General features: G+C 38.8%; 1 protein-coding gene across 2 annotated transcripts; it reads left to right on the forward strand.

Annotated features, from left to right (window-relative positions):
- The first annotated feature begins 3,362 nt into the window (after positions 1-3,362).
- LOC140328072 (cytochrome P450 2C11-like) lies at positions 3,363-25,878 on the forward strand. Of its 2 annotated transcripts, XM_072407398.1 has the most exons (10): positions 3,363-3,447; positions 6,879-7,061; positions 8,452-8,614; positions 10,610-10,759; positions 12,072-12,232; positions 13,011-13,187; positions 14,215-14,356; positions 21,041-21,225; positions 22,316-22,457; positions 25,181-25,878. In XM_072407398.1, exons 2-10 carry the CDS (start codon positions 6,882-6,884, stop codon positions 25,357-25,359), a joined length of 1,479 nt encoding a protein of 492 aa, XP_072263499.1. In that variant the 5' UTR covers positions 3,363-3,447; positions 6,879-6,881; the 3' UTR covers positions 25,360-25,878. The 2 variants fall into 2 exon arrangements, with proteins under 2 accessions (XP_072263499.1, XP_072263498.1); XM_072407397.1 differs by lacking the exons at positions 3,363-3,447; positions 6,879-7,061; positions 8,452-8,614 and adding an exon at positions 9,443-9,601.
- The last annotated feature ends 1,760 nt before the right edge of the window (positions 25,879-27,638 follow it).

Consider the following 27,638-nt stretch of genomic DNA (forward strand, 5'->3'; position numbering starts at 1 on the left):
TTCTTCAGTTCTTATTGACCGGTGTGCCATGGACTTTAGCACTCAGGATCATTGGATCTAGTTTCTTCCTTTCCTTTTTTCTTTCTCTTCCTTTTCCATTCCTTTACTTCCATTTTCCCATTTCATTCCTTTCTCTTTTATTTTCATTCCTTTGTATTACTTTCCATTTTCATTCCTTTCCCTGCTTTTCTCTTTCCTTTTACTTGCCTTTTCCTTTCTTTTCCTTTTCCTTTATCTTTCCTTTTCTCTTTCCTTTCCATTGCCTTTCTCTTTCCTTTTCTCGTGGCTTTCCATTGTCTTTCTCTTTCTGTTCCTTTTCTTGCCTATCTCTTTCCGGTTTACTTTCTTTTTCTTTGCCTTTCTCTATCCTTTTTCCTTTCTTTGCCTTTCCCTTTCCATTCTTTTTTTTTTTTTTTGCCTTTCCCTTTCCTTTTTTTTCATTTTCTTTTTTTTCCCTTTCCCTTGCTTTCAATGTCCTTTCTCTTTCCATTCCTTTCCTTTCCTTTGCCTTTCTCTTTAACATTTCCTATCTTTTTCTTTGCCTCTCTCTTTTCTTTCTGTTTAACTTCCTTCATCTTTCCTTTCCCTTTTGTGACAGGCTATTTTATCATTATTTTTTACAATGAAATAGGTCAGGTAATTACAGTAAACTAGAATTCAGAAAGCAGTTCTACTGGACATCAGTGGGTATGCCTATTATCACTGTAGTACGCAGTGCCAGCACATCGGCCACACTGTTCCCCACAACTGGCTGTAGAATAAAGGCTGTATACATTTTTGAGTTGCATTGTGCTGCAATTACCATTTACCATGTCCTTCTGCAAAAATTCTGAGGGCTATGCATCCAGTTCCCACATTAGTATGTTAGCCAAATAGTTTTTGCACTCATTGAAAAATATCCCCTCACTTTCTGTTGTAAGTATAACTGTATGGTGTTGACCAATGGACACGAAGACACAGTGACTTTTATTCCAAGGAGACACAAAAGTGAGGCTGTATCTCTTCCCTGATAAGCTGTGTAATATTATAATAACAATATTATTTTTATCATAAAAAATAAACTGTTTTTATAAAGTGCTAACATATTACTCAGAGCTGTACAATAAATTGAATTTGCCAATGACAGACAGATATAAATCATTACACAGAAGGAGAAGAGGACTCTGCCTAAAAGAGCTTACTGTGTACCTTTATAAATTGTAGCTTTAATAAATTTGCCTCCTTTCTGCACCACGTGTCATAAGACTCGCTGCCTTCACTGCTAAAAATCTGATCACCTTACCCTAAATGGTTGAATAACTAATGTTTTATGTTCTACTCTTTTAAACACACCCTTTATGCTATGTTCAGACCTGCAGTTTTTACAAGTGAAGCTGAGCTTGAAAAAAAAGCTTACATAGGTACATAGTTAGGTTGAAAAAAGTCCATCAAGTTCTACCACTCGGGAAATAAACATATTCCAGATAAAACCCTACATACATAGTTAATCCAGAGGAAGGTAAAAAAAGGTAAATATTTTACCAAAGGGATCTGAATTTGTCCTTTATTTGACAGACAGTGAAAAGCATCAGTGTTGCCACATGTTTTTTTCTTGGACACTCCATGTGGCAGTGGCAGTTTTCTGCCACTGTTATTGGTGTTGCATGTCTAAAAACGCTTGTGCAAAAATTACACTACATATAATGCTACATTACATTACACCTAAAAAATATTAATAGTAACAATCACAACAACAATAATACTACTTACAATTTTTATTAGTAGTAGTGATAATATTATTAGCAGTAGTAGTATTGGTAATTTGCACTGTTTTTTGATTTTTGTTGTTTTTTAAAAATTTTGCATTCAATTTTAATTGAAATTGGAATGTAGGAGTCGGGATGACTTGCAAATTTGAGTTTAAATAATTTTTAACTTTATTTACAGGTTAATTATTAGCTCTATTCAAACATTTTAGTGAAAGGTTACGTAAAAAGATAAAAACCCTTGCAGAAAACCATGGAAGGACTTTGCTGTATATAATAAGGTCCCATTGCAATAATAAAATTCAAACTCATTAGAGATTTGGCTGCATACACGCTTGCAATAATTATCGTTGGAAACAAATGATCCACAAAAGATCGCTTGATAACTGTTAAAAAAAAGTGCACAATGACTGGTCAAAGTCGCCAACGCACGAGGAATCTCTCTGGAAATGAAGGACCGCCTCGGGGGATTTGATTGGGCGATGATCATTCGTAATCTATCGTTTGTACGGTTGTTAGGTGATCGTGGATTGTCCTGTGATACACTTTCACCAGTACACGTTACTTCCTGCATCGTTCAACGATTGTATCTAGTGTGTACATTATTGGTGGATTATATTTGAACGATCGTATCGTTACAGCATGTACAGAATTGTGCACAATAAGATCGTTCAAAATAATCAGGAAAAACCATTGATCAAGCCGGATAAAACGGGCCGGATAAAACGGTCTGCAGTCCGCGGCTCTGGCCGATGACCCCCCTAGTGGAGTCAGGGGCAGGAATTCTCTGGGGGCCGCACCGGCCAGAGCCATGGACCATGTCCCCTGTTTACAATCCCAGGCAAGGAAAGTGGGCGGAATGACTGGCCCATTTCCCATCGCAGGCTCAGGTCTGCGATGACAGAGTGGGCGGGCTTATGCCATCATGACATCACTTTCAGTGGTGTCATGATGCATATCTTTAAATTAGAGGATTGACTCTCATGTTTCCTTTGGAGATAATCTACCTTTATTCTCACCTATCTAACGTAAGGATAAAGACTTTCCAATCTCTCTGGATAAGCAGGAAAACCAAGTCAATGCATTTTTAATATTATTAATAATACACAGTATTTATAGCGCCATCATATTATGCAGTGCTGTATAAAGTCCATAGAAGACCTCTTCACCTATTGTGTGTTATTTCCCCCACCTCCTAGATTGTAAGCTCTTTGCGGCAGTGGCCTCTCCTCCACTTGTAACTGTCATTTGTAACCCTTATTTATTATACAGTGCTGCGTAATACGTTGCCACTATATAAATCCTGTTTAGTAATAATAACTGAGAAATAGCCAATTAACCTAACTGCATGTTTTTGAAGTGTGGAAAGAAACCCACACAAGCCTGCAAACTCTAAGCAGATAGTGGCCTGGCTGAGATTTGAACCTAGCACTGCAAAGGCCAGAGCACTAACCTATGAGCCACAATGCCGCACAGGGCATGTAAACTAAATGACAGTATTTAAAACTGGTTGAGAAAAACTGCTTAAGATCAACCTAGTTTAAGGTATTTTATCAAAACAATAAAAAAAGTCATTATGCAACATGACCTTGGCTCTATTACAGGTTAAATAAAACCTGATATTACCTTTTAATTTCACATACTGTGAAGCAGAGTTATTGTGCACTGCGATTATACATTTAGAAGAGCTTGGAGACTAAGGGTAAGCATAAGGGTAAGATTTTTAACAACGCTCTGGTAGTTAGGAGGTAGGTTATCAATATATTATTTATGATTTGACAGCTGTTACCAGAGAGTATTACCCATTTATGCAGACCAAGGCAGATCCCACTGGGATTATAGAGGGTGGAAACTAGAGAATAATTGTCTATGAGGTAGGCAATGTCTTCTGGTTCATTGGTGGACAGATATCCTATTTATATTGAAAGGGGGGTAATCTTGATATGGTTCCTTTTTTAATTAATATTCTGATCCCCATTGCCTTTTAGCATAAAGAAGCAGTGTAATATAGATGATATGGATGTATGGATTACCTCTCTCATAACATCAGCCCTATGCCAAAGAGTACAAAGCTTTAGCACGGTTTAGATGTCCTGAAAATAGATGTATGCAAATGTTTGACAAGTTGTTGTCCCCCATTGTCTGGTGAACCGATAGAAATGTAGTGACCAGTTTGAAGAAGTTTATATTAGAACATTCTATAATTGTTTTTTTTAGAATATCAACCATCATAGTTTATATCTTTTACTTTGAAGATTTTTGTACTGCTTTGTGCAAGATTTCCTACAAAGGCATTACCCTTCTGTATGTAACAAGCTAAAACAAACTGTACAGTTTTATATATGTGTGTGTATATTTAATATATATGTACAGTTTATTATAATAGGAAATGTTGATAGTTACAAAAAAAAAATTCATACCATCCAGTGAAAGTTAAGTTTGGTTTGCATGATCAATCCATTTGATTACAGACAGATAAAAAACTTAATTCAGGTTTTTTTTTAATATTCTATATAGTGTTAGATTTTCTATCAGAAAGCATGCATGGACCTTCTTAGCATACATGCAACATATAAACAGGCGTTTTAGGCATAAAAGTTTAAATCATTGACAGTTTCAATCATTGAGTTGCAAATTTTTATGCTGCACAGTATTTGTGCAAATGTATATGGAAAATATTGTTTTTAGTAAAAAAAGACACTGAATTTATTTTAGTGCATGCAGTAACAATGAAATTATAATTTGCTATGCAAAAATTAGATCAAACTGTGTTGTGTAAATTGTGTGTGATATGGTAAAGTGAAGATAAATTGCTGTAAATTGCTTATTAGTTAACACTACATAAAGGTCCTAGGAATATTCTCACCCAGGCCTGCAGGATGATACCAAATGTGTAAAAGCAAACATATCACCAATTTTTTTACATTATATAATTTCTTTTTTTTTTTTAATTTGAAAGAGAGGACCTATCCCTTTTTCGTCTTTGCTTACTTCATGTATCCCAGGAGGCTTTGAGCTGCTGCTTGTGAGCATGTCTGATCTCAAGCATGCACAGGAAGAAGCTTTCCTGGAATGTAATAAAAAGTGCCGATCTTACACATGTGCAGTGATATTGGAACTTTTTTTAGGGAAGGTGCATTGCCTGATCTTGCACATGACCAGGTGACATAAGAAGGAAAAAAGAAGGTGGTGCCCGATGCCAGAAAGAAAGAGGAAAATAGGATGCTGTTGGACCAACTGGATTAAGAGCACAGGGGGAATAATGGCTTTCCTTTGTTTTTGTTTTTCTTTTGGAAAGTTTACTTTAGTTCCACTTTAAGCAGATGTTATTTATGTATTCATGTGCAATATAATAATATGCAACTTTACGTATGTGGTTGGGGTGGTGGTGGTCCTTCTTTTTTGGGGGGCTTTTTTTTTGTTAAGCCCAAATAATAGTAATGATTTATTAGAAAACCAGTAATGTGTGACAAATTTGAAAGAAAGAAAAAGAGATGGGTTTGTTTGGCTTAGGGTAAATAAGTATATTTTTGTGTGAAAATTTAAGCAAGTAGGAATTTACACACACACACTGTACAACTGTTGCCCATTAAGCAATCAAATATGGGAAGGATTCTACTGGGATATACATAGACACTTTATATATGTACAATTGTTTCCCATTAGGCAATGAAATATGGGAAGGATGCTACTGGGCTATACATAGAGCACTTATTCTAGGTATTTTCTGTAGTGCAAACATTCAAGAAAGAAATGTCTTGTTACCTGACGCGTTTTACCCCATAGGCTTCCTCAGGGGTATGTGACAGACTTTTTTAGGGGGGAAGAATGCGTTTAGAGAAAGTAGCAGAAAAATGTAGATTAAGACTTCTGGAATACAGTCACGTTTGTAGACAGTGTATATTTTGTTCAAGGAGGTAATAGGGTCAAAATGTGCATATAAAACCAGGGTAATGAAAATCTAGTCCGGATGTTAGAGAGGAGACAGACAGCGTGTCTATGTTTAGACAAGAAGCAGCCTTCCCATAATTGCTTAATGGGAAACAATCTTTCATATATACAATGCGTATGTAAATTCCTACTTGCTTAAAGTTTCACACAAAAATATACCTATTTGCCATAAGCCAAACATCTCAAGTACACACTGAGATAGAGAAAAGCAGAATACACTGATATATCAGCATTAGGAACCAGTGCAGAGGCTGGGGCGGCTGGCAAGATGCCAGTTGCTGGATGCAGTTGTCTGAACATGTCCTTAATGATATCTTGTGAATAGCCAATCATGGCTGGTTTACAGCTATTAAATGTAAATGATAAGGAAAGTAAAAACTGACATTTTTGTAATTGCAATTGCAATTGTCAAAGGAGCATTTTGGAACATGTGAAAAATGAAAAAAAAAAATCATTAATTCTTTAGAATTAATGTTTAGCATACCCTAGTAAAAATCATGTAATTTTGTAATCTGTAAATATGTTATTCTGTAAATCAAGGTTAAAGTAAGGTGTGGCAGCTGACCACTTGTACTTGCACTTGTACAGTACCAACAAGCTCCCCACCACTGATATCTTCTGTAAACACTGTCAACGTATACCAGATTTTTTCTCATTGGCTAAAGGGGTTGTAAGGGAGGGCTCTGACAACTGCCTCCTGACAACAACCAGCCAATGGAAATTCTGTGCAATGCCAAAAATCTTAAAATGTCCCATTGTTTATAATGAATACATGCAGCAGGGTGCTTGATGTCACTGTACTCAAACTTCAGTTGAGAGTTGGGTATTAAGAATTCAAACAGCTCCTAGAAAAACAAGTGTTAGGATTTGTTTCTAATTTGCTAATTGCACGTTTATTGGACAGGATGTTATTTGGGCTCATTACAGGTTTACTTAATGTATTTGGGTTTAAACTGATCCAACTATCACACTGCCCCTGATTCATCAATAAAATAAAAAAATAAATAAAATTAACTGTTGGTATATTATTAAGTATATATGGTATTTTGACTGCTGCATACCTACAACAGTGCCCAAAAAAACTGAATAGAATTATTGGCAGGTAAAATAATTCTCATACATTTAGAGTTTAAATTGTTGCTTTATGACCTGATCAACATGATATTTTTATGTCTCCCCCAGACAATGTATGTCTCTGATCCAATTACAATGGTTCTATCCATAATCATCTGTGTATTTCTGGCCATTATCTTTTATGGATGGAATAGAAGACCCCCCAACTTTCCTCCTGGACCCACACCTCTACCACTCATTGGAAACATGCACATCCTGAACCTGAGGAAGCCCTATAAATCGTTTTATGAGGTAATACCGACATCTACAAAAACAAATACAGTCCAGTGTACAAGTATATGCAAGCATTTAGATTTTTAAAGCAATATAAAACATATCAATATACACTGATCCGAAAAAATCAAGCAACAGAAATTTGAAGTGTGTGGCCTAACATATACAGAGTTATCAATAACTTGTGTTATTCGCTATTGTTATTATTGACCCATTTATTTTCAACTCACTAAAGCTTTTACTGCATGAATCTTATGGATTAACTCTATGGGCTGTAATAAAAAAGCTTTAAATCTGACATTTACAAAACATTATTTGGTAGAGAATCTTGCAGGAGCGAGCCACCATAGGATGTGTGGTAAATATCTGATTCTCTGCTTTTTCATTAGAACCTTATGTATACGATTTTACCTAATTTGCAGTATTAAAATATTATGTAATATGTATTTCACCAAGATAGTTGTCTGCATTTTACAATATTAGGGTGTTCCTAAACCACAAAATATAGTATATTAGAAAGAAAATTAAATAAACTGAAGTTTTGTAGTCTTTAGTTCAGTGATTTTTTAACATAGGGGAACCCTAGAAGTAATTTTCCGGTTTTCATGGAACCTCTTCTATAATTACTCTATCTAAGATTATTCATAAATAATGTCTCTTGCATTGCAGGCTATTGGAAAGAATGTTATCCTTATAGATGGCCAAAACATAATTGGTACAACTGGTACAGCTGACCTGAGGGGCACAAATTGCTCATTGCTTAAGGAACCCTAGGGATCTGAGGGAGTCTGGTTGCGAAACACTGGTTTTGAGCTTAGGTTTTATTTCTACATTTTTTGTACATGTCCCATTGGCAGCGCACAGCTTCCTATAAAAAGTCCAAATCAGGTAATAAAAACTCCCTTTTCTTAGTTCAATGGATGAAAGGAATATATTTTGCTGAGTTTGGAAGTTAAGTTGTTTTTGTATTTTTTTGCAGATATTTTGCAGATAATTGATTTGTGTCGAAACTAGTTATAACCTCCTTATCAGGAGGTCAATATTTGCTCCATCCTTACTTTGAAGATTCTTACCTTGAAACATCTTGCTCAGCGAAGTTGTTAATTAAGTTTCTTGTTATTGACTAACTACTAAGTGTCCTTCACATTGTTGTGACTATATAAACTGCAATGTTATAATAAAGATTTAAGAAGAAGTGATATAACTACATGCTTGAGGTGCTTGTGTGTTATTCACTGCTCTCAACGTGTTGAAAACAGAGGTCATGATAGAGAGTGGGAGGTCTTAAAAGAGATCTCTTTTAATGAAACCTAAGCAGATCACCCATATAGAAATCTGGATTTTTTTAAAAATGCTTTTCATTTAAATTTTAATTTATTAATACCCCTGATTTGTGATCCAATTACAGCTCTCTAAAAAGTATGGGCCGGTGTACAGTATCCAGATAGGGGGCAGAAAAATGGTGATCCTTTGTGGCTATGAGACAGTAAAGGATGCTCTGGTAAATCACGCGGATGCATTTTCCGGAAGACCGATTGTGCCAATCTTCCATGAAACCACGAAAGGATATGGTAACATAAATGTTTCACATTTTGACATTTTCATGTTTTTTTTTCTATCTAAGATTATTCATAAATAATGTCTCTTGCATTGCAGGCTATTGGAAAGAATGTTATCCTTATAGATGGCCAAAACATAATTGGTACAACTGGTACAGCTGACCTGAGGGGCACAAATTGCTCATTGCTTAAGGAACCCTAGGGATCTGAGGGAGTCTGGTTGCGAAACACTGGTTTTGAGCTTAGGTTTTATTTCTACATTTTTTGTACATGTCCCATTGGCAGCGCACAGCTTCCTATAAAAAGTCCAAATCAGGTAATAAAAACTCCCTTTTCTTAGTTCAATGGATGAAAGGAATATATTTTGCTGAGTTTGGAAGTTAAGTTGTTTTTGTATTTTTTTGCAGATATTTTGCAGATAATTGATTTGTGTCGAAACTAGTTATAACCTCCTTATCAGGAGGTCAATATTTGCTCCATCCTTACTTTGAAGATTCTTACCTTGAAACATCTTGCTCAGCGAAGTTGTTAATTAAGTTTCTTGTTATTGACTAACTACTAAGTGTCCTTCACATTGTTGTGACTATATAAACTGCAATGTTATAATAAAGATTTAAGAAGAAGTGATATAACTACATGCTTGAGGTGCTTGTGTGTTATTCACTGCTCTCAACGTGTTGAAAACAGAGGTCATGATAGAGAGTGGGAGGTCTTAAAAGAGATCTCTTTTAATGAAACCTAAGCAGATCACCCATATAGAAATCTGGATTTTTTTAAAAATGCTTTTCATTTAAATTTTAATTTATTAATACCCCTGATTTGTGATCCAATTACAGCTCTCTAAAAAGTATGGGCCGGTGTACAGTATCCAGATAGGGGGCAGAAAAATGGTGATCCTTTGTGGCTATGAGACAGTAAAGGATGCTCTGGTAAATCACGCGGATGCATTTTCCGGAAGACCGATTGTGCCAATCTTCCATGAAACCACGAAAGGATATGGTAACATAAATGTTTCACATTTTGACATTTTCATGTTTTTTTTTTCACATTTTTCTATTCCTTATTCCACTCTATATTTTTTAAATGTAAAATATTGCAGATAAAAAGGTGTTATGTTGAGCAGACCAGGATTTGAGAATAGAGACTTAACTAGAAGGATTTTGGAATACGCTAAATTTTTCAAAGTGGATTCTAAAATTACAAATCATGGGTGAAAGTTGATCACACATTTTGTAATTGAAACCAATGTGAAACATGTGTTATTTTTAAAATTAAAAATTAAATTCTATTGCGGTGATTTGCACCAACTCCTTTTTTAGTATACTGATTTATGCCCTGCATTCTTCCCTATTTTTTATTTATCTTTTATTTATTTTATTTTTGCTATACTTTATAAAATAAACTGGAAATGTTTGTTTTACCAGTCATTGGAGAAGAACCATTCCTGAGACCAAATGTAACCAAGGCATTTTCACCATTAAATTGAATTTAGGACATTCTTAACACACACTACTAGCTTTGTCAAATATTAACAAAAATTATACCTCAAGCCATTTACTTTTATCAAATGCACAGATCAGAAGTTTGGTTTGCACTCTCACAAGCTCAGAGACATCCAGGACCACAGGAGGTCAGAAATTGCAGCCCCATATTTATTTTGGTAAAGGTTTCCTTCAATAACACAGACCACCATCTAAACAGCTAAATAGAGGCATAGAATAAATATATGGGAACTGCAGGACTAATTTGGTTCAACCACCTTTGTAATCTGGGCACCGCTGGTCCTTCACCTTAAAGATGGGAAAAAAAGTGGTGAAATACTAAGAAGGCTTTGTATCTGCCTACACAGCTTTGCTATTTTGCGGAGGACACAGTTTAGGATCTTGATGATACCATTTATTCTTGGTTTCATGGGACTTCCAGGAAAATAGCTGGTGTTTTAGAATATTAGCTGGGGCCACTTGTTTATCATGTGTGGGTGACTATTTTTATCTTTCTCTCACTCAGGAGTAATTTTTGCCCACAATGAAAACTGGAAAGTAATGAGAAGATTTACCCTTTCAACGTTACGAGATTTTGGAATGGGGAAAAAGACGATTGAAGACAGAATTCTAGAAGAATGCGACTGTTTAGTGAAAAAGATCAAATCATTTAAAGGTCATTCTCATGGATAAATAAATGAATATTATTCCTATAAAGAACATTTTATTATTATCTAAATTAATAGATATATAGACATGTCATCTTTCATAATGATAAGATGAAATTTACATGCAGTATGTATCAGGTAGGAATTTCCTTGAAATATTGGAAATCACTATAGGAATTGGAATACTATTGGAAATCCCTATAGGAGGATTATCACAGCTGCATTCATAAATACAGAAGTTGGAATCCTCCTGTCAATGAGCGATCCCTAGGCTCTACAGGTCAGAATAAGGGGAAAGCCCGTATTCTAACCTGTAGTCTCCAGGATCTCTCACTGAGAGGAGGAATCTTACAGCTCCATTCATAAATGCAGCGGCGATACTCCTCATTTAGGAGTCCCGAGTCATGTGGCTTGCGTTTATGAATGAACGGGACTGTGCGTAAAATCAGATGATTTTTCCTACACTGCATTCATTCATGAGCAGACAGCAAAACTCACACTGTGTTCCTGGATAGAGAAACTCTATCCAAGAACAAATACAACTAGTAAAGAGCTGCAAGAGAAATCAGGCAAGCGGAGCTGACAGCTCCGCACTCCCCTGATTGGTCTTGCAGGTCCCAAACATTTGGTCTGGCTGGCCTAATTTACACGGACCGTCCTCGTCTATATGTGTGCTAAGCGAGAACTGCCCAATTCGCAGCAAGACTAAATTTTTTAAAAAATTGCTCGCTCATCCCTAGTATCAGGGTCAACACAAATGGTTGATTTATGGCCAGGACAATATCTGCAAGGAAATTGCATGTTCTTACCAAACATGTAGCCTTTGTAAATTCGGCTGGCAAGACCAAATTTTTGGGACCTGCAAGACCAATAAGGGCAGCTCCGCTCCCCTGATTGCTTTTGCAGCCCTTTACTGTATTTGTTCTTGAATAGAGTGTTTGTGTTGGTTTCTTCTAAGCTCTATGATTTTGGTTTCAAAGTTAGGTGGAAAAAAGTCCATCAAGTTCAACAACTAGGGAAATAAACATTTCCCAGATAAAGCTCTATAGACATAGTTAATCCAGAGGAAAGCAAACAAAACTCTTATAAAGCCTGGTTCAATTTGCGTCAACAGGGGAAAAAAATTTGTTCCTAAACCCGGATGTTCCATGGATCGACAGTGTCTGTTGTCTTTACTTCCCACATACTTGTAAAAAAGGGTTAGGTTAATTAACTCCCCCCTAGAAATTGTCAATTTTTGGGGCATCATAAGCACTTGGTATGGGATTTGAGCTGACAGCACAGCCATAAAATAATTTTTTTATTCTTTCTGTATTGTAGGAGAACCATTTGAGAACAGAATGATCATAAATGCTGCAGTAGCCAATGTAATAGTTTCCATATTGTTGAGCCATCGATTTGATTATGAAGATCCAACACTTTTAAGGCTTTTGAAAATAGTTAATGAGAATATCCACATCATTGGCAGCCCAACAGTATTGGTAAGCAATTAAATTCAACAAACAATTGATGCAGACCATTATAGGCAGACAATCTTATCAGACCACTCTTGTTTGCACCTATGATAGGCTTCAGTTCCTTCATTCTTAGGCTAGGTACACATGTGCAATACTTATCGTTATAAAACGAGCGACTAACGAAAGATCAACGATTATGCACAAATATTTTGAACGATCGTATTGTGCATAGTTATGTACATGCTGTAACAATACATTCCTTCAAATAAATTCCACCAATAATGTACACACGCTAGATACAATAGTTTGAACGATGCAGGAAGTGACATGTAATGGAGAAAGTGTACTGCACAACCATCTATGATCACTGAACGACCGTACATATAATAGATTGTGAACAATTGGCCCCCCAATCAGATCCACTGGGGCGGATGTTCATTTCCAGCAACAATCCTCATTCATCAGCGTCGTTGTGCACTTATTTTGTTAACGATTATGGGACAAACGGTCGTTAGTCGTTTGTTTCCCACGATAATTATTGCACGTTTGTATGCAGCCTTAGAGATGTGTTTCTGTCCACTGGGAAGATTAAGGATTGCAATTTAGCTTTCAACCATTTTTTTCACTCCTTCCTGCACAATTTTTAATTCACATTTACAAAAAGTAGCAACGAAATCCTTTAAAAAAATAAATTATAAAGTTAGGAGTCACAAAATAATTTGTATTATATTCAGAAGCCAAGTTTGAAATGTTTATAGTATGGTGTTGTTTATAAGCTTATAAGTATTTTTTTTTTTTGCAGTTGTATAATGCATTTCCATCCCTGATCCGTCGGTTGCCTGGAAAACACAAAACAGTAAAGAAAAATTTGGATGAAATGCATGTATTTATTAGGGAGACTTTTACCACCCAAAAAAAATCACTAGATGCCAATGACCAGAGGAATCTTATTGATGCATTTCTGGTAAAACAACAAGAGGTAAGGAAACGTTTCCAGACTCTGGACTGTAAACAGATGAAGCCAATAATACAAAGGTGAGGCAACATTTCCAAATTCAGGCTAGAAAACAGATGAAGCCAATAAAACAAAAGATTATCATACATACTTGAATATAAACTGGTCTGAAAAAAAAAACGAGGTGGATCAAGTATAAACCTAGGGCACACAATACAGCTATCACTGCTAACATTCAGAATAGTAATCAGCAGAAAGTTTAGTAAAATTATTGTGAATAAATACATATATGGTGTGTTATTTAAACAAAACTATTTCAAGGGTCACAAACTAAAATCACATGGGTTTAGCCTATAATTGTATGTACTGTCTATTGTATGTACTGTACTGATTATGATGGGTCAGATGCTCTTTAACAATCTTTTGTTCATTATTGATGCCCACTAAAAGATAACAATGTGTTTTCTTTTGATGTATAAGAAAAAACTAGTCCTTGACAGCTCTCATTTTTTAAACCAGAGACAAATGTATTTCCAGGACATGCCATTAGGTGTCACCTGAGTATAAACCAGTTTTTCCTGATAGCATTTTCAGGGCAAAAATTTTGCTTTTTTTGGTTGTGGGTGATCCTTAAGACTGAGCTCTTTCTGCAGCCTCTTGTAACTCTTGAATTTACAAGACAAACTCTGCATTTTTTTCTTTTTGCATATCAAAGAACAGCTTGCTCTAGAAGTTAATGAATGTCTAGGCTCCATGAAGTATTCTTATTTGTTTGCTTTGTGATTAACTGACAGTAAGGATTTATACAGTAACTGACACCTCACTGCCCAAAATAATGTTGAGACAAACATCTGTCCTAAATAAATTTAATAAAATATTGTACCTGTTCCGACTTACATAAAGATTCAACTTAAGAACAAACCTACAATCTCTAGCTCATATGTAACCCAGGGACTACCAGTGTAGGCTACACAAGCTACTTTGAAATTAGTGTCACTATAGCTAAATTTTACTTGGATTAAAATGATTTAACAAACTTCGTTTTTTTCAGAATAAACCAAATGGTGAGTCATTTTTTACCAATGAAAACCTGACAATGCTTGTAACTGACCTTTTTTCTGCTGGAATGGAGACCACCTCAACCACCCTTCGCTGGGGAATTCTACTGATGATAAATAACCCAGATATTCAAAGTAAGAATAAAGCAGAGCTTTTCTACACTCTCCATGATCCAGCATACATATGTGTTGAATAGATAACCAGTTTCCACAATGATGAAATGCTGTAGTTCTGCTCACTATAAGTTTATTGTATAAAAGGTATGCACATGGAAACAAACATTAAAAATAGGAGCCTTGATTCACTAGCCCTGATTTATTAAAGCTTTCCAAGGCTGGAGAGAATACACTTTCACCAGTGAAGCTGAGTGATCCAACAAACCTGGGATGGATCTGGTCCAGGATTCAAAGCATTTGCTAGCAAATAGGAAATGGCATTGAAGAAATCCTTTCCAGGTTTGCCGGATAACCAAGCTTCACTGGGTAAAGTATATTTTCTCCAGCCTTGGAGAGCTTTAATAAATCAGGGCAATTGTGCATTTCGGGCATCCTTATAAAAATGCACCTTTGTGAGAATGTGTCACGGCTCCTAGTGTTGATGTAAAATTTCCTTTTTTTTACATTTTTTACAGTAAGCCTTTGGTGTGCAAATGAATCATGCATCATTGTACACACTATTTATTTATGTTGTGTGTAGGCAAAGTATGGGATTTCCTGTGCCAATTTTCCTGGATTTAATGTATGAAATACTAGTAATCTTGTGGCTGCAATGACTTATGTTTGTATGTACAACTGTGATGTTGATGTAAAAGCAAGAAATTATTTTAACTTGCTGTGTATAGTTTCCACACTTGGGCCATATTTTGACGGTCATATTTCATAAAGTAGTTTATAACCACTAGAGAGTCCAGCTCTGTATAAAGGACAATGGAGTTGACTTCCTTATGGAAACAGAGGGTAAAATTAAAACCTATGTGTCTCAAAGCTGATGTTAAAAAAAAGCCATAAGGAACAAAAAAATGGCATTCCAGAATCACAAAAATGAAGGATCAACTTTATTATTTGAAAACTATAAAGAATATAACAAAAGGAGATAAAATGTGCAAAACTTCAAAATGAAAGGCATTTCAAGGAAAATAGAAGAGCTCAAGTCCAAATTCATAATAACAATGTCACTGCCCTAAATAAGTCACAATGGCTCAGAATTGATATGATTAAGAAACAGCTGAGAAAAATTAAGGTTTCCAAGGCACCCAGACCTGATGGATTTCCACGTGGCCTCAAAGAGCTGAGCTTGGTTAATTAAAAGCCATTATTTCTAATTTTTTAGAGACTCTTTAGTCGCTGGCATGGTACCGATGGATTGGCCTAAGGCCAATAATAGTTGGATAGGTCCTAGAGAGTTTCATAAAGAACCACATAGAGGAATTTCTGCTGGAGAATAATAGCTGAACTGAATCTATTCTCCCTTTGAGAAGAGACTTTTAAGGGGGGATATGATCACCCTGTATTAATATATAAATGGTCCATATAGAGAACTCTCTTCCCAACTATTCACTTTGAGATCATTACTAGGAATGAGCAAACACCTAGAAGTTCGGGTTCGCCGGGTTCGGCTGAACTTTGGCTCAAAGTTCGGGTTCGGGACCCAAACTTGACCCCGAACCCCATTGAAGTCTATAGAGACCCGAACTTTGGGGCACTAAAATGCCTCTAAAATAGTCATAGTAATGGCTAGAGGGTCCTTGCAAAACGAAGCAAAAAGAGGGTAAGAGCAGGACAATTGCCATGGAAACAAACATGGATAGGGAAATGACATAAAATAACATAGAATAGAAAAAAATTAAAAAATAATAATCCTTAACTAGGAGGCAGAGGTCAAAGTGAAGTAGGAGGTTGAAGAGGCGGTGGATATAGCAGTGTAGGTAGAAGCGGTGGTGGTGGAGGAGGAGGTAGCTAACACTGTTTTTGTTTTTTTATTTTTATTTTTTTTTCTTTTTTTTTTTTATAAATTTGGGAAGACCCCAAAACATTGGGAAATAGAAAAGAGAATGCAAAGAGAAAGTGGGCTGAAGTATAACAATTGCTGGGTGCAGCCGGTATACTTGTCTATTCAGCAATAGGTATGGACAAGTCCTGTGCGATCCATGCCTGGTTCATTTTGATGAACGTGAGCTTGTTTACATTGGCTGTAGCCAGGCGGCTGCACTTGTCTGTGATTACCCCCCCCCCCCCCCCGCCGTGCTAAACACACGTTCAGACAATACACTGGCCACAGGGCAGGGGCCAACACCTCCAAGGCGTAAAGGGCAAGCTCAGGCCATGTAACCATTTTAGGGACCCAGAAGTTGAATGTGGCACGCCCATCAGCAAGTACGTGTAGGTGTATGCACATGTACTGTTGCACCATGTTGCTTCAGTGCTGCCTCCTAATAAACATACCATATCAGCTGGTGGTGCTGGTTGTTGTGGCATGCTGACAAAGCTTTTCCACATTTCGGCCATGCTAACCCTCCCTTCTGAGGTGATGGCGGTGCCCCAGCTGGGTTGGCGACTTCTTCCTCCTCCTCTGTCTTTGCCTTGTGCTTCCACTGAGCCCCCGCTGTCAGATGGGAATGCCATCAGCGTGAGCTTTTTCTCGTGCACTTTTCCTCGCAGATCTCCCAATCACGCTCCAGTGGCGGAATTAAGGATGGAACATTGTCCTTGTAGTGGGGATCCAGCAGGGTGCCCACCCAACAACAAGCTGTCATCTGTGGAAGGTGTATCGTCTGTGTCCTCTGTATCCCCCCAGCCATGCTCCAGTGATGTCCATAAGCTGCTTTGGGTGCCACCGTGAACCGTGTTCACGGTTCCTCCTCCTCATCATCCTCCTCCAGAACTGTGCCCTGGCTGGACAAGTGTGTACCTGGCCTCTGTTGGTGCACCCATCCTCTGAGCCACTTGAGTGAATGACTGGCCTGATAACTGTGGAAATGATCCCGCTTCCTCCTGTGCCGCATCCTCTTCCATCATAACCTGAAGTGTTTTTGCAAGCAGACCTAGTATGGGATAGTAACGGTGAGGACAGCATCTTCAGCACTGGCCATGTTGGTAGAGTTCTCGAAACAGTGCAACAGAGCACACACATCCGGCATTGAGGCCCACTCTTTGGTTGTGAAGTGGTGCTGGTCTACAGAGCGACTCATCCGTGCGTGCGGCAGCTGAAATTCCACTATCGCCTGCTGCTGCTCGTACAGTCTCTCCAGCATGTGCAAGGTAGAGTTCCACCTTGTGGGTACATCGCATATGAGGTGGTGTGTGGGAAGGCCAAAGTTACGCAGACAAGCGAGCAGCAGCAGGGTGAGAACGCCGAAAGCGTGCACAGATGGCCCACACTTTCTGCAGCAGCTCTGACATATCAGGGTAATTTTTCAGGAACCTCTGAACCACCAAATTCAGCACATGAGCCAGGCAAGGGACCTGCATCAAACTGGCTAGGGCCAGAGCTGCTGCAAGATTTCGCCCGCTATCGCACACCACCAGGCTGGGCTTGAGGCTCAGTGGCACCAAGCACTCATCGGTCTGTTGTTCCATGCCGGTCCACAGCTCCTGCGCAATGTGGGGTTTTTAGTCCCAAACAGATGTGATTCAAAACAGCGTGCTGTCTTTTCCCCCAGGCTGTGCTGAAGTTGGTGATGAAGGTGTTGCGCTGACCAGATGAGGAGGTGGTAGATCAGGAAGCGGAGCAGGAGGCAACAGGAGGCAAAGATAAATGTCCTGCAATCCTCAGTGCTGGAAGGACATGCGCAAAACTGCTATCCGCCTCAGGCCCAGCTGTCACTGCATTTACCCAGTGTGCAGTTAGGGATATATAACGTCCCTGCCGTTGGATACTGGTCCACATATCAGAAGTTATGTGGACCTTGCCACAGATGGGGTTGAGCAGTGCACACCTAATTTTGTCTGCCACTTGGTTGTGCAGGGCAGGGATGGCTCCCCTGGAAAAGTAGTGGCGGCTTGGAACCACGTACTGTGGGACAGCCACCGCCATAAGGTATTTAAAAGTCTCTGTCTCCACCAGACAGAATGACAGCATTTCAAAGGCCAGGAATTTAGAAATGCTGGCATTTAGGGCCAGGGATCCCGGGTGGGTAGGGGGTACTTCCTCTTTCTCTCCAGTGTTTGGGAGATGGACAGCTGAACGCTTCCATGGGACAGTGTGGAGATGCTTCATGACGGTGACGAAGGTGGTGGTGTTGCTGCCACATCCTCTGTTTGCGAGCTGGCAGGTGCCACTGTCACTCCAGAGGGGGAGGTAGAGGCCGAGACTGCAGCAGAAGAGGGAGCAGGAGGAGCCTGACATCTTTCGTAGTTTTTGAGGTGTTTATTCCACTGCAGCTAGTGCTTTGCATTTAGATGCCTAGTCATGCATGTGGTGCTCAGGTTTGCGTGCAAACAGCATGCAAACCACTCTCGTCTTGTCGTGCGCACATTGTCTGAAGAACTGCTATGCCAGGGAACTCCTTGGAGCTGGCTTTGCTGTGCTCAGTCCCTGGGTGCGGTGGGCAGTAGCAGGTGTCCTGGCTAGGGGATGGCCACTCTGTTTTTGCACCCTGCTCCCTCTTTTGCTGCGCGGCAGGCGCTGTGCGACCTCCACCCCTTCCTCGGAACTGCACACGTCACTCGCATGACTATGATTCCATTTGGGGTCTTCAACCCTGCCCGCCTTCTCGGTCTGCACACTGCAGAGAGGCACAGCAGTTGGCACTTGTGTTTCGTCATCATCAGAGACTTGCTGCGGTGGTCCACCCATGTCCGCATCCTTAAACATAAGTGGTTGGCCATCGGTGCACTCAATCTCTTCCACTTCAAAGCATAAGAGACTGCTGCATGACTTGGCTCAGACTGCTTTGCTGATTTGCAAGGGGGTCAGGTGAAAGACAGATGCCCATGGGCTGCAGGTGCCAACTCTGCGCTTTCAGCAGGGAATCAGGTGGGAGAAAATGTGAGGGAACTGGAGGTACTGTCAGCCTCCCATTCTAATACTGCCTCTACTTGTTCTGGCCTCACCATTTGTACACAGGTATTCGGGCCTGCAAAATAACACTGAATGTTCTGTCGCCTACATGCTCCTGAGGAAGGTGTTTCATTTGGGCGTGTAGCTGGCACAGATCGACCACATCCTCTCCCTGCAACAGGAGCTCCATCAACACCAGCAGAACTACGACCAGGGCCATGTCCCTTATTTGATGTTCTCCTCATTCTTTGAGGTCACCCACCGAACTAACAGACAGATTAACTATAAAAATTTCCCTGTCACGTATGCATTGCATGTGTACCTCATACAAAAATTCGGGATATGTCACCCACTGAACTAACAGACAGAATAACTATATTAATTTCCCTGTCAAGTATGCAATGTAGGTGTACCTCACACAAAAAAGGGGAATATGTCACCCACTGAAATAACAGAGAGATTACCTATTATATTTTTGTGTCTGGGGTGCAAAGATAATGGATTGCACCCACAATAAAATCGCTATAGGTCACTCACAGAATTTTTTAAATGCCCGAACTCAAACTTTTCTGGCAAAGTTTGGGTTCGAGTCAGGGTACCCAAAATCGTAAAGTTCGGTACGGACCCGAACATTACAGTTTGGGTTCACTCAACACTAATCATTACAAAGAATAAGAGGGTACTCTGGGTGAGGAAAAGAAGTTTAAGCTCCGGGTAAGGAAAGGGACTCTTCACTGTAAAGTCTGTGAAAATGTGGAATCGGCTCCCTCAGGAAGTAGTTTCAGCTACTATAGATTGCTTTAGGAAAAAGCTGGATGATTTTCTGACCTAACCTAACCTACTATGTAACAATGTAACTATGTATTACAGCATAACCAACAGGAGACTGTATGGTTTAGGGAAGGTTTTGGGTAAATAAAGTATTTCAATGACCTAGCAGCGTGTTTTTAACTTGGAGATGCAGATTTTTATACATACAGGTGATTTTCAATTGGATGTGAGGGATCATTGGGTTTCAATTTGATCTGAGTCGGGTTAGAGTCTTAGCAAAATTTTAGATTCAAATTAAGTACAGATACTTTAATCTACTCATCTAGAAATCTAACCAACTTACATAATCCATACCAACGGATCACTAAATTACCAACAGCTAATGACTGCCACTGTTACCCTTGGAGGAGCAACGGAGGTGCCTTGCATTTGTTTGTCCCGCTCCATATAAACAATGATTTTTGTTCAGTGCTCATTTGTTCCTACTATCCCTAATATTCATTTTGAGCAGCATAGTTTTATGTAGACTAACAGTAACAAGAGGAGGAATCACTAGTATTGATTCAGTAAAGGAAAGCAGGCTGTTCATATAGAAATGTGAATTTTCCCCTTGCAAAAGAAATTTCATTTAGCTTAGTAAATGAGATGCAGTTTTGTGGACCATCCAATCATGCACAAAAACAGTTTCCCTTTAACTAAAATATATCATAGTCTGTAGAAACTCTGCAACAATATAACTGTATTTCACTCAAAAAAGTAGTAAGTAGTGAGGTGGCGGTGCATTAACCACATCCTCATGCCAGGAAGCTCTGCTACATGGGGGCACATCATAAGTCCATACAGCAGCCAACATAGTGAATGACTATGGGCTGTAGTAAGTGGTACTAGTACCACTCACTGCTGCCAACAGATGCGGGGAGCCACACAATATCAATCAATCGGCACATGTGAACCTGCCTTTAAATTGTTTTCCTTTGAATTGTTAGAATTGCTTTAAAATTTCTTGAGATATAAAATTTGCTTTTTATTGTTTTGCTTTATTTTGTTAGAGAAAGTTCAAAATGAAATTGAAAAAGTGATTGGATCATCTCCACCACGGGCAAGCCACCGTAAGGACATGCCATACACAGATGCCGTTATTCATGAAATTCAAAGATTTGGAAATATTGTTCCAAACAACCTCCCACATGCCACCACTCAAGACGTCAACTTCAGAGGTTACTTTCTTCCAAAAGTAAGCTGCAAGTTGCAGTTGTGCCTTGGTATTTTATATTTTACAGGAAATTACAACATTGTATTTGTTACCTTTGACAGAGGAGCTTAGGAATGGGGGCAAGATTTGTGGCTGGTAACCCAGAATTTGCCCATGTGGTAAAATAGATATAGGAAAATGAACTTCTGCTTTGGGACTACTAATACTTATGGTTTAAACCAGCTATCGCCAACCTTTTTGGTCCCGCGGACCACTTAAATTACCAGCTCTTGACCGCGCATGCGTGGGAAGCCGATTGTCAATTAAAGGAGAGGAACCTCCCCCATATGGATGTCATAGCACCGTAACCTCACCCAACTCTGCCATCACAGATCTGAGCCTGCGATGGGAGAGTGGGCAGGTTGTGTGTCTTGACCAGGGGGTGCACCGACCAGAGCCGCGGACCACCAAAATCTTCCTTGGCAACCGCTGCTTTAAACTATGCCTGCTAAATTGTATCATTTGCAAAATTAAATGCATATTTCTCAGCTCTATCATGGCCATGTCTCTGTGTACAAGGCCAAATCAAAAAAGACATGTGGAGCCGACACAGAGCCCTGACCCTAATAATAATAAACACATTAGGGATTTATTAGTATGCAACTAGATTTTTATTGAAAACCTAAAAATTTTTAAAACCTGGCATTACCAGTGTTAATTTTACTGAATGGATGGAAATTCCTACAGACAAACTCCAGACAGAAAGATAGAGGTTGGTACAGAAACAAAGGTGAGGGAAGGTGACTCTATATTAATGCTCATTGTTTAGACTGGCAATGAATGCTACTTGAGGCAACCTTATACAGAGGTAGGGTTAACGTGCCCACAATTTTTGGATCATATGGTATAAATCACATTTCCATCTTTTTAATTTGATTATATTTGATTTAATTTTTATGCATTTGAATTGAAGTAAAAAAAACAATTATATGGGCTTTGAAAAATATCAGTGTGCAATTAGTTTTACATTTATGTTTACAATAGGTTAGACTCTTGATCATCAACAGACTAATTTATGTTATTGAATTTCTTTTTAAAGCATTATGACTAATAACATGTTGATATTTTTGAGGGAACGCATGTAATTCCATTGCTGACATCTGTGCTGCTCGATGAGGCCCACTTTGGAAAACCAAATAAATTTTATCCTGAACATTTTCTGGATGCTAGTGGACATTTTTTGAAAAATGAAGCCTTCATGCCATTTTCAGCTGGTGAGTTAAAGCTGAAGTTTAATTTGTTTATATTTCTTCTATTCTTATCCCCATCCACATTCCAACTAGATTGTTGAATAAAATTGTTACCTTTCATACTTCTTTTAGACCAATTGACATCATTACTGATTGCCTTCTTTATGCAACACAAACAAATTGTGTCTTTTTGAAGGGGCAGCAAAATGCTATAAGTAACTCCCCCAAATCATTACAGCTTTCTCAATGGTAATAAGTGGGTTAGCCCTTAAAAAGAGCTCATACAAATATAATACAAATATTAAAATACTCTAATGGCTGGATGTCAGTTTGGAGGAGCTTCTAGGCAGATTGCATTTGCGCATGGAGCACCCTCGGTAACACCAATATCAAATGTTAAGCTTCCATACTTGAACTAAAATCTGAGAACTGTTTCTCGATACTGTTACGTACATGCACGAAATAAAAGAATAAAATAAAATAAATAAAATACCAAATTAAAAATCTTTGCACTCATCATGTGATAATCATTTTATTAATGTGACATATTATTAATGAAAGATACAAAACTAAATCTATCATACAGTGCCGGCTGATGATATATTGATCCCTGCTCACCATTCCTGCACCAAATAGCAGAAACTTTACCATACAGTGTGTCCTGTCAGTTATAGGGGGCCGCTAACCTTCTTTGTACCCCAAAATCTCTGCAATGGATACTTCCAGAGAAATAGAATTAATGTGACAGATAGCCAAGGGGTACATGCTCTTAATACTTACACAGCTATGTGTAACGGTAGAACGGTATGACAGGTATAGTTTTTCATATCATGTGAAAGCACCATAGTAATAAAATTTTAGGGGGCCTTAGCAACAAGAGTCCCCCATTTACAGTTACATTTCCATTTTTCTTACAGAGAAATTCAGAGGGTTCATAGAGAGTAAGGTGATAGCTATTTCTGACAAGGTAGCATGATATGATGGGTATAACATTTTATTGGGGGGGGGGGTGGACAAAAGACATTTCCTTTTCGCTCCCACATTTCCAGTTGCCCTGTTCCAGAGAAGTTGAGGGTCACTGATGGTTAGTGGCCAGCTTTGTATAACAGGCACCCTACCAGCTGCTCAGTCCATCACACTGCAGCGTCTGCAGATTTTATTCCAGGTTGGCAGTGAGTGGTACTGAGTAGGGATGAGTGAGCGAATTTATTAAATTCGGCCTCGTGGCAAATTGGGCTGCTCTCATTAACCAAACATATAGGTGAGAGCCACCTTTGTAAATTCGGCTGGCGAGATTGAATTTTTGGGACCTGCAAGACCAATTAGGGGAGTGGAGCTAACGCAGCCCATTACTAGTTGTATGTGTTATTGGATAGACTTTCTCTATCCAAGAACACAGGAGTCCTGTGTTCGTGGATAGAGAAAGTCTATCCACGAACACATACTACAGGGCGGCAACAGCAATCAGGGGAGTGGAGCTGAGCTATCCAGGAACACAATGTGAGTCTTGCTTGCTGCTCATGAATGAATGCAGCGTGGGAAAAATCTTCCGATTTTTCCCATGGTCGCATTTCTTCATAAACGCAAGCCGCATGACTCACTCCGAGAGGAGGAGTACCGCGGCTGCATTTATGAAGGGAGCCATGAGAATCCTTCTGGAGGAGCAATTATGAATGGAGCACAGAAAAATCCCCGGGCACTACAGGTCAGAATGAGGGCTTGCCAGGAATCTTTCACTGACAGGAGGATTCCCACGGTTGTATTTATGAATGCAGCTGCGGTAATCCTCCTATAGTGATTTCCTGGATTTCCGATGGAATTTCGGAACATCGAGGAAACTTTCTCATTCTCGCGAAAGGCATTCAGTTTTATGAGCTACCAAGTAAATGTTTGGTGCACCACAGCACAGAGGGCGTACCCTTATGCTTATTTTTCCTAACATGTAAACTCAGTTTGAGGACCCTGGTCTTGAAATATCCTAATCTCAATTTCTCAAGGAGGGCTCCTTGATAATATGAAGGTTTATACATGGGGATATTGACAGCAGCATGCACACAGACACGGCTCTCATGCTGCTGGTATTTTCTCACAGTACAAGGTGGGCGGGGAACAGTCACAGCTGATTGACAGCTCTATAGGACACACCTACTCCCTCCCTTTCCTGGTAGCACAATCTCATACAGAAGCTATATATATTTATATACCTTAGCTAGCACCAATAAACCCTATATGTTGGCAAATATTTGCAGGTAGTTGCCAGGTAGTTGCAATCTGATTTTGAAGTTAGAAAGTTTGATTCTTGTAGTCTTAACAAAGTAACTTCTGGTGGTAAATTTGCATAATTTAGGCTACTTTAAGACCCGTGGTGAGAACAAGTGCTTACAAGCTCCTGGTGGCTGACACCTTGCCAGCCACCCTCAACCCACCTGTGTGTGCACCATAGGTGAGACGCCACATGTAGCATCTTAGCCAAGGAAACGGTTTATTAGTGTGAGGATATCTTACCTGTACTGCAACCTCATTTACTATAAACATAGCCTCAAGCTAATCTGGCTTAACAAACCCCACTCATAAGAGGAACATAAAGGGAATAATGTAATAAATGTCGCCTATTAGGATATCAGGATTTATTTTATAGCAGTGTCACCTGGATGACATTTATTTGGCCACTAAACCTAATATACCGACAATTTATAGTTATGAATGTAAAATCTTATCACCTGATTATGATCTCTTATATTTTTTAGGTAAAAGAACCTGTGCCGGGGAAACATTGGCCAAAATGGAATTGTTCTTGTTCTTTGTGGTGCTTCTGCAGAACTTCAACTTCCAGGCTCCTCCTGGGATTAAGCTGGACCTTAAAGCAGCAGTTGGGTTCACGCGCTGTCCAGTGAGTCATGAAATTTGTGCCATTCCACGTGTGTAATACTAGGTTATGACAATGTAAAAGAAATATGTAAAATAAAGACTTTATCTTTATCTTTATCTGGCTGATCATCAAGAAATTTTACAAATTATTTTTGCAATCTCTGAAAGAAACCAAGCATAATAAGAAGAGGAACCTCAACAATTTTGACCAGCCTGGTTAGATTTGGGCGTACATCTACAAAATTCCTAAATATACTATTCAAGTTTTTTTCACCTCCTTGTCACTACCCACAACAGATCCAAGGAGTGTCTTCATAATGTAATTGACATTGCAGTCGTATTCACCCTAGGATGTATATACCATGCAAGTTTTTAGCCCCCAAAAGCATACTTTTTTCATTTGTCAACATTAAACCCTATTTCCCATGTATTTGCTCAATCTAACTGCTCATTACAATTTGCTTTTATTTGTATTTTGCTTTTTTTGTATAAGTAAACCAAAAATCTGCTTTTTATGTTTGTTAACATGTTAAATTAATGTTAATTAAATGTTTTTGCTTTACATTTCACTTCCTTATATTGCGTTGTGTATTCATTTATTTTGAAATAACTGATGGTACTGCAACTTTTGTATCCCTTATTATCACCATTTATGGTCCCCCAGGCTTAAAGTTTATGGTCTTCCACCACCAAACAATTTTTACAATTCAATGGATTTATTTAAATGCCTGCTAACATAAACTCACTGTGAAAGGATCATTTGTCACGTTGGACAGGACCGACCCTCTCGCTAAACTCCATAACATAATGTTAAGCACTATCTAAGCATTCGCAGAGTCTTCTTCAATTTCCAACTCTTCATAACTGTTGTCACCTAGTTCATCACCATAATCATGTTCTTCAAGAGAGAGTAGTATAATGAAAACCAGCACTGGGATTTCACCTGAATGAGCCACTGGGCGTATAGCTGATGGTAGACTAGGATACTCTATGTTACATTTATTTTTCTTGTTATATCCTGAAGTTTTCACTTTACAGTCACTGAAATGATCTCCGTGCACTCACTAAACCATAGGTATGCCAAATGGCATCTTGTCACGTGTGCCCTTTGTCCACATCCATAAACCCTCAACACACTGCACACCTTAAGAGGGGCCCAAGACTTATTTTGATCACCAAGTTTAACTTTGATATATGCCAAATTGGCTTGTTCCACAAATGTGCTGATGTTCGCCCTTTGACTGGGAATGGTGAAATTGCCACAGGTACAACAAAATGAATCAGGCTTGTTAATGAATAGCCTATACAAATCCACGCTACAGTAATCGCATTATTATAAGCGATAGAAAAAAAAAAAACTGATATGATAGAAAAAAATTAACTGCACTTTCAGAACCAGCATACCTATTTTAGTGTAAAAAAGCTTAAAAATTGAAGTCAACGAAAAATGTGTTTAAAATTGTTAGCCAGTGTAATTGGTAAATGTTTTATTCATTGGCAAAGCACAATAGTCTGCGTTGTACACCAACATTGCTTTGTCCACCTTTGTTTTTCTAGGTTTTGTAGGTGTCAATATTAGGCATTCTGTCATTTTCTTGTTTTTAATTTCACTGTCACACTGCAGTGCTCTCCTACTTATTATTGCTTATCTACATTTAGGCTATTCGTAAACTTAGGATGGCAGATACCTATTGAGATCCTACACCCTCTTATGACTAACTATGACGTTCATCATCACACTCATCCTTTACCATCTCAACCACCAGAAATGATACTTTGGTAGGTGCCCATGATCAAGAAATCTGGAAGGAAGGCTTGTGACAGTTCCAGCTGACAGGCCAGAGTGAGCTACCTCAGTCTGGCCTGAAGATGGCAGCAGCTCCAGCACATAGCAATCCTATATACCAGTGATTTTCAACCACTGTGCCGCGGCACACTAGTGTGCCATGAGAGATATTTAGGTGTACCGTGGGAAATTATCTAATTACCATTGTCTGTGCTGTGTCTGTGTCTGAGTGTCTGTGCTGTAGTGACTGGCAGAGTAATGTAATACTCTTCCATGTCAGTGGGTGGCAGTAGGTAACAGTTTTCTTGTTTATTCTTAGAGACAAAAGAATTAGCTACAGAGTGTCATTTTGTAACATTTTTGATTTGTGGTTTTTTCAATGTAAAAAAATGTGCCGTGGCTCAAAAATGGTTGAAAAACACTGCTATATACAACCCACCAGTCCAGCCTCTCGGACTCTGATCAAGTCAGATGAAGGACAACCAGGGAACAGGACTTACAAAGAGGTTTACTGTAGGAAAAAGTAAAGTCTAGAGGGTACTCAGACTCCC

This window comes from Pyxicephalus adspersus, chromosome 4 (genome assembly GCF_032062135.1).
Source record: "Pyxicephalus adspersus chromosome 4, UCB_Pads_2.0, whole genome shotgun sequence".
NCBI classification, from domain to species: domain Eukaryota; kingdom Metazoa; phylum Chordata; class Amphibia; order Anura; family Pyxicephalidae; genus Pyxicephalus; species Pyxicephalus adspersus.

Bases quoted from the DNA above. Each gene is read 5' to 3' on its own strand.
- LOC140328072 (XM_072407398.1), top strand. From the start codon at position 6,882: ATGTATGTCTCTGATCCAATTACAATGGTTCTATCCATAATCATCTGT. The intron at 8,615-10,609 runs GTAACATAAATG...TCTCTCACTCAG, and splicing joins TGAAACCACGAAAGGATATG to GAGTAATTTTTGCCCACAAT. The intron at 12,233-13,010 runs GTAAGCAATTAA...TTTTTTTTGCAG, and splicing joins TTGGCAGCCCAACAGTATTG to TTGTATAATGCATTTCCATC.